This window comes from Buceros rhinoceros, unplaced genomic scaffold (assembly GCF_000710305.1).
Source record: "Buceros rhinoceros silvestris isolate BGI_N320 unplaced genomic scaffold, ASM71030v1 scaffold15080, whole genome shotgun sequence".
NCBI classification, from domain to species: Eukaryota; Metazoa; Chordata; class Aves; order Bucerotiformes; family Bucerotidae; genus Buceros; species Buceros rhinoceros.
This window is the reverse complement of record NW_010389136.1, coordinates 11,427-18,898: the sequence shown is the minus strand read 5'-3', so window position 1 is coordinate 18,898 and position 7,472 is coordinate 11,427. Positions and strand designations below refer to the sequence as shown.

At 53.2% G+C, this 7,472-nt stretch overlaps 1 protein-coding gene across 1 annotated transcript in view; it reads left to right on the top strand.

Moving 5' to 3' along the window:
• The window catches only part of BBS4 (Bardet-Biedl syndrome 4), a 15,555-nt gene that overhangs the window by 4,642 nt on the left and 3,441 nt on the right, over positions 1–7,472 (top strand). The window contains exons 5-11 of the mRNA XM_010133185.1: positions 1,067–1,120; positions 2,827–2,954; positions 4,154–4,208; positions 5,265–5,333; positions 6,050–6,202; positions 6,330–6,501; positions 6,928–6,997. Coding sequence (XP_010131487.1) covers positions 1,067–1,120; positions 2,827–2,954; positions 4,154–4,208; positions 5,265–5,333; positions 6,050–6,202; positions 6,330–6,501; positions 6,928–6,997 — 701 coding nt within the window. The remainder of the gene's footprint in view (positions 1–1,066; positions 1,121–2,826; positions 2,955–4,153; positions 4,209–5,264; positions 5,334–6,049; positions 6,203–6,329; positions 6,502–6,927; positions 6,998–7,472) is intronic.

The following is a 7,472-nucleotide window of genomic DNA, read 5'->3' as shown; positions in this document are numbered from 1 at the left end:
ATGAGGTGAGAGGAGGGTGGACTCTGGGCAGCCTTCTGCAGGGGACAGTTTTGCCCGCGGAGCTGTTGCTCCGTGTGATCTCGCTGCCCCAGACATCGGGCGTTCTCAGACGAACTTTTGGTGCTCGGTGTGTCTAAAACTCGGGCTCGACACACGGATGTGTTTGGTGTTATTCAACTTCCCCCGTGCCAGGCAACTCAGAAGCCTTTTACACCGTGGGTCTTCTTCTCCGTCTGCAGGCCCTGAGCCAACTCAGCCCCCTGCAGAGTGTGCTGAGCTTGCCCTTACTGCTGTGAGCAGCACAGTGGGCAGGCGTGGGTGGGTGTTTGGGTCCGTTATTGCCCCTGCCTGGATCAGCAGGGGAAGCAGAGCCAGCCCATGCTCTTCCCTGGCGCTGTCCCATTCTGCAAGCCGCAGGAGCCACGAGTTACCAATTCCTTGCTGTTCTCCCCAGCTGGAGAGACTGGGTGGAGGAAAATACCGTTCCGAGAGGGTTAACAGGGAAATAAGAGCGTTCCCCTTTAAAGGTCAAGGCTGTCTACACTGGTGAAGCAGTGAAATGCTCACCAGAATAGAAAGGAGGAGCTAGTGGACCTTGCTTTTCAGCTCCCCGGGATGTGTCAGGGTGGGGAGGGTGGCAAGGAGCTTGTCTGTTAAACCGTTGGTGACGGATTAGAGGCGTGATTGTCCCCACAGCGTCCCCAGCGTGTTTAGGATCCCTAAGTGATCTTCCTACTCTGTTTAAGGTGCCAGAGGCATAGAGATCTCACTGGGAACCAGTCACTTCTCGGTGAAGAAACTAGTCTCTGCTCCTCGATCTCTGAAGAGACCATCGTTGTTTCTGCGGCTTTTATCTTGGTGGCCTGTAGTCGCTCGTGTACAAGCACACTTCAGCGCTGTAGGCTCTTGAAGTAACTTGAATTTATAGGGTGACGTGATGACAAAGCCAGGAGGGTGTGGGCAGGCGCAGGGCTCAGTGCTGACTGGAGCAGATCACGGAGCAGGCACTTCATACCTCACACTGGTTTGGTTTTGTTCGTGGTGTGGTTTTTTTTCTGTCATGCAGGAGATCAGCCACAACCTGGGGGTGTGCTACATGTACCTGAAACACTTCAACAAGGTAACCAAGCACTCGGCTTCTCTACCTGACAGAGGGGGAGCAGCTCACCGCTTTGCTGGTTGGGAAGTGCAAAGGATCCTTTGCAGGGAGACGTGTCAGCGTTTGTTTCTGGGAGGAAAAGTTTGAGAGATGTCTCTGTTTTCGTTTGCGCGCTGAGTTCTTCTGAGTCAGCTGCAAGTTAGCAAAGGTGGAGGAGAGGGAAACGGAGGTTAACCTTGCGGCAGGGCAGGAGGCTGCTTCCAAACCAGGCTTTTCCAGAGCGCGTTTCTGCTTTTAAAGGGAATGTCTGAGAAACCTCAAAGAGCCGCCTCCAACTAGACAGAAAACCAGCCGTGCTCCAACAGGAGCTGCTTCTGTTTCCGAGCCTTTTAAAGCCAGAACCATAAACAGTGCTGGTTTTGTGAGGAGCGCAATCCGCAGAGCCTGCCCGTTCCATCGCTTGAAGAAAGAGAGTTGTGATGGTTGAGACCCAAACCGTTTCCCAGCACGCAGCGCAAACTGCGGCACGCTGCGCAGAGAGCTCCCAAAGGGAACGTGCTGCCCTGGAGCCTGCAGGATTCAGCGTTACGGGGCTGTCTTCCCGGGGGTGCGGCAGGGGAAGGATTTGCTCCTGTGTCTGAAGCTCCTTTTGCACCAAGCCTGCAGCAGAAGCCGCAAAAGAGCATGGCCTCAGGGTGGGCAGCACGAACTGTTTTAGCTTTGTAGCTAATAAAAAACACACTGGAAGCTTGAAAGGGAGTTCTGTTCCCAGGTCTGAGCACGCCAGTCCCAGCTCCTCGCTGAACCCTCCCCTAGGTGAGCACTGAGCTGCCTCTCACCCTGTAAGGAGAAAACCAGCATTTAGAAGCCTTTTGCTCCCAGTTTGGCCCAGTGCTCCCGGCTGCTCTGTCTGGAGCAGGGCTGTGGCCCTTGCAGCAACCCCCGCCTCGTTCTCTGGCCGAGGCGCTGCTGTAAGGCAGGAAGCTCTGGAGTACAGATCCCAGGCTGCTCCTGGCGATTTGTTGTCCGCGCTGACACCTTCCAAACTGGGACCTGCCGGCATCTCGGCTGGGCTGTACTGGTCACTCTGGGCAGCAGTACTTCCATGAGGACACCTAATGCAGCCTTCAGGGACGGCTGTCTCCTCAGTCCTTGCTGGTCACACATACCCCATACGGCAGAATCCTGTCACTGTGACAGCACTGCTGATTCTCCTCTGTCACGGGTGCAGAGACAGCAGACACAGGCCGCTCTCCTGCCGGCTGGGCCTGGGGAGCTAAGCGGAAGGCAGGCTTCAGAGGGTCTCCTGTGGGGGGATCCGTGTGCCTGCTTCGCTCCTCGTGTTTCCTCGGCAGCCTGTGCTCGTTGCTGGAATGAACATTCTCTGTGATGTACCTGTTAACCTGCAGCTCCCCTCAACCCAAGCACGTTCAAACTCAGGAGCAGGCCCCTGCTCCTCTCCTCCATGGGAGGTTGTTGCCTCTTGGCTTGGCTTGGAGCACCCCGTGTTGCCTCCTTCTGCCCCTACAAGCCGTGGCTCCCGCTGCAGAGCTAGTTTCAGCCGTTAGCTGGGCTGGGGTTTGGGTTTGCTGGCGGGTGCTCCGGGCACAGGGGTGTTAGCTCTTCGCTTTCGCTGGCTGCTGGGGGTTGCTGTCGGGCTGTTGCTTCATGGAGGTCTCTGTAATCACTCGTTGGGGTTTTTTTATTCCCTGTGGTTGTGTGTTCAGGCACGAGACCAGCTAAACAACGCCCTGGAGCTCAACAGACATGATCTGACTTACATGATGCTGGGGAAAATTCACCTCTTGGAGGGCGAGACGGATAAAGCCATTGAAGTCTATAAGAAAGCCGTAGAGTAAGAAAATACCCTTTTTTCTGTCTGTCCATGTCCCACCCTGTGCCAGGAGAAATGCGAGTGGTGTCCCGGATCTGAATTGAGGACGTGGTGAAAATGCTGATGGTAATTACCGTGCCTCTGGGCAAAGCTGGCACTTTGAAGCTCTTCTGCTGTCTCTGCTCTCAGCTGTAGTCCTCCTCCTGCTGACACTGTGGCAGGGAAGAAGGCGGCTGTTTGAAGGTCTGCCAGGAAAAAAGAGTGGAAAAACAAATGGACAGAGATGCCTGGGAGCAAACCCATCCAGAACTGACTGCAGAAATCCCAGAGGTGTACCTACCAACAAGATCTAAGGGCGGGTGTCTCGCTAACCCCCATCGCCTGTCACAATTCAGGCTGCTCTCTGACAGCAGATGGGGTTGGGTCGACACTTGGACTAACCTAGAACGTTGCTTACACATCAGTAGTCCTGGCTAAGCACCCTGTGGGGTTTCTGTGTCTTATCTGGGCGCTCCCCTGCCCTCCCTTCTTCCTCACTCCTGTTTTTGCCTTTGCTTTGTGCTCCTCTGCCTGTCATTTCTTGCCTGCTGGCCCCAGCTGCAGGACGGTCTGTGCTTGCGCACCAGCAGGCACAGGCTGAGGTGTGAAGGTGCCAGTGTGAGTGCATTTCTTAGGTCTTGATAGCAGGGAGTGGAAAACTGACGTCTGTGAAGGTGGGGGAGGCCACAGTACAGCATCTCCTTTTGCTTTTTCCTTGTCGTTCTGGTTTTCGTCCTATGTATGTCCTCAAATCCGCTGGGACCGGGGATGCTCTCAAAAGCATCATTGCTGGGTGACGCTCTGTCTTGGTGAAGCGTTGGGGGTTGCATACAGCAGTCAAAAGCCCTGGGACTGTTTTTTAAGCCTCTCTGTGCTGACTGGAGCGGTATGCATGGCCAGGGCTACGGGAACAGGTCGTGCCTGGTCTGTGGCCGCTCTGCGGAGCCAGGTTTGTCATCTGTCGATGGGGTGAACTGGAAATCTGATGATGAGCCTGTGTGGGACCCAGCAGAAGTGCTGAGCGTTGCCTGTCCTACACAGCCCAGGAGGGTTGGGATGGATTTACAGGGTGGTTTATGGAATGATGCTGGGATAATGTAGCAGGATAATTCCACGTTCTGTTTCTACCTTGTCGTAGAAGGGCCAATAAGCAACGCGGCTCTCTGGCTTTTGCGTTCCAGGTTTTCTCCGGAGAACACAGACCTCCTCACCACTCTGGGGTTACTTTACTTGCAGGTACTAAAGAGCGCAAGCTGAATTATTTTCAAAATGACCAACGGCTTTTTTTATAGGGTTAATTTCTGCCCACCTTCCTATGACTGGCACACGTTTCTCTAAAGGCCGCGTCTGACATGGCAGAGCTGCTTCTCTGTAGCTTTTTTTCTTCTTGCTGCTAAAAGCAAGCGGATTTCCTCAACTGGAGCCAGAGCAGGAGTTCTGTTTGGCATCTGCCCTAGTGCTGTTATAAATCCTCCGAGTGGAACAAAACACGACTAGTCATTACCTTGTTTCTGGAGCAGGACTCCAGCGAGCTACTCTGCTACAAAGGCAGCCGAGAAATCGTTAGTGTTAATGCTCCAAACTGGAAGCGCTTTAAATAACAAAAGCGTGCTTATCGCTTGGGTCTGTACAGTGCAGGGGAGGGATGCTCTGATTATCCCCAAAATAAGCTTCCCAAAGAGTGAGCAAGCACAGGAGAGTAGGCGGCGGCGCCTGAAGGGATGGTCGGGCTGGAAAACCTGTATCGCAGTGGGTTTGGGGAGATCCGTAAGCATTTCCTAATCATTTGGATGCTCAAGAATAAAATGCGGGTCTTGAAAGGAACCACTTAGGCATGGCCACAGTCATGGCCAGGAGCGCTTGCAGTCTGTGAGAAGGCAAGGGAAGACTTTGGGGTGAGAAGCGTGTCCTGGGGAGTGAGGAGGTTGTGGTGAGGGAGGGGACGGGGGGGGTGGGCAGAGCAGACATTTGTAGCCTCCTTTCTGGAGGAGTGGAAGGGGCAGAGGACTATCAACCCAGAGCTCGCTCCTGTCTGGAAAAGTCACAGCACAAACTACGTGGAAACGCTCGTTTGGGTCAGAACAGTGAATCTGGCCCAGCAAGACAGATTTTCAGTCTGTTTTGTAAATTATCAAACAAAAAAAAAATGTGTGTCATGGGAGCACTGCAAAATTCCCTTCTCTGAATATTTGCTTTACCCGAACCAGACATTCTAGTGCCCCCAAAGAGGTGTTCTCCTTCTTAAACCCCCCTTTTCCTGAATTCCTGATGCTTATTTTCTTCTTTTCGCAGCTTGGGGATTACCAGAGGGCTTTTGAACACCTTGGAAACACGCTCACTTACGACCCAGGCAACTACAAGGTATCACAAAGATATCAGCTGCAGGACGATGAGGCTCCTCTTAAAGCTAATTCCGCTGTCAGAGCTTTGCCGCCTGTGTCCGGAGAGGCTGGCAAGGACCGTGCCCAGACAGCTTGCTGTGAAATACGGTTCTGGGAGCTTTCCCTGGGTGGGGAGTTGGAAGCGTGTCACTATGATAAGGGACTTAGTAGTGTGGTTTAAACACGGGGTGTTGTAATCACCTGCTTTCCACCCGCCCTGCATGGTCCCCTTCGCTTGCAGTGGGAACCCGGCTGGCTTTGCTGTCTCTGTCCTGCCTGAGTATGTTTTACTCCCCACTTCACTCGCACCAGAACTATTTCTAGCTGTGCTTGTGTTGGTAAAAGGAGTCTCTCAGTGCATAGACCTTCTCAGAGACTCTAGGGGATGCTGCTGTCACCCTAGAACGTGCCCTAAATGCTCGTCACGTTGTGGTATTTCCAGGGCAGTTCTGATCGAGGTCGTGCAGGAGAAGCAGACTTGAGCCCCTTCCTTACCCTTCTGCTGTATGTTGGGAGCTTCTAGAGTCCCCATCTGCTCCCCACTGTTGGACTTGGCAGCCCTAGAAGAAAACTCCTGAAAAAGTTAAATCCATCTGGAGATGGCTTTAGTTGATTCGTTTTGTCCCAAGTTATCTTGCTGTGTTTGGGAAAACACGGTTCCTCAGCTGGTCGCTCTTCTCTTCTCTCCTCTCGAAGGCCACCTTGGCGGCTGGCAGCATGATGCAGACCCACGGAGATTTTGACGTTGCCCTCTCCAAATACAGGGGGGTAGCCAGCGCTGCGCCTGAGAGCCCCCCGTTGTGGAACAACATTGGGATGTGCTTCTTCGGGAAGAAGAAATACGTAGCAGTAAGTGGCTGGTTTCCTTCCTTTCCTCACCCGTAGCTAACTTCATGCAAGAACAAGAGTCCTCCCGTGGCAGAGGCAGGTCTGTCTCTCTGGGCTGTGTTACAGCACATTTGTTCCTGTTTTGAAGGCCATCAGTTGCCTGAAGCGGGCAAACTACTTGGCTCCCTTCGACTGGAAGATCTTGTACAATCTGGGGTTAGTCCACCTGACGATGCAGCAGTACGCCTCTGCTTTCCACTTCCTCAGCGCTGCCATCAACTTCCAGCCCAAGATGGGAGAGCTGTACATGCTCCTGGCAGGTAGGAAACGCTCCGACGTCCCGCTCCGCTGTATGTAGGGGCTGCAGCGTCACAGAGACACAAAGTCTGGGCTCAAGTACCCAGGTACTGGGTAACTACCACACTGAGCTGTCCCCGGCAGGTCACTGCCGGCGGTGAGGTCGGGATGGTCTGTTCTCTCGCTGTGGTGAACAGGAAGATTCCATTCAAGATCAAACAGTATAAAAGAGTTTCTACACGTAAGGGTTTGGGTTTGGGTTCCCTAGAAAGTGGACATAGATTTTGGGGCTCAAGTGAGACAAATATTTGTCAGGAGGGTCATTAGCAGGGTTAGCCCTGGCAGCAGTCCCCACAACCCTGCTAGCACCATCACCATGTCAGGATTGTCTGGCAAATGAAGTCCCCATGAAGCATCAACTCACGTGTGTACGTTTTGCTTTGGTGCAGTTGCTCTGACGAACCTCGAAGACATTGAGAACGCCAAACGTTCCTACGAGCAAGCCGTGGCACTGGACAAGTGAGTCTTCGTCAGAGCTGGGGCCGTTCGATCGCGTTGCTCCGCCTCCGGCCTCTGGTTTTCTCTGCGTGCTTTGTCCCTCCGGCTGTGTTGACCTTGTTGCAGGAGGGAATTTAGCTATTGATTTTTCTCCAAGGGCCCTATTGCTTCTCAGCTCTTGAAGGTGAATGAGCTCCTTAAGGCTCAGCTAATCTGGGCTTTTCCCAGATTCTGTTCCGTTTTCCACTGTGCAGGTTGGCTGGGGGGGGTGGGTTTGGTTATTTATTTTTTCACGTGTTCCTGCCTTTGCTTTGGCAAAGACGGTGAGGAGGGGTTTTTTGTGGCGGGGTCAGCGTTGCAGTTTTTCAGTTAAAGGAAAACCGATGATACAAGTGCTCTCAGGTTTCTTCTAACCATCTTTCTTGTGGTGCTGTCATACAGCTTACCCAGGACGGATGGTCCTGGCCTGCAGAAGACACAGCACTAGCAGACGCTT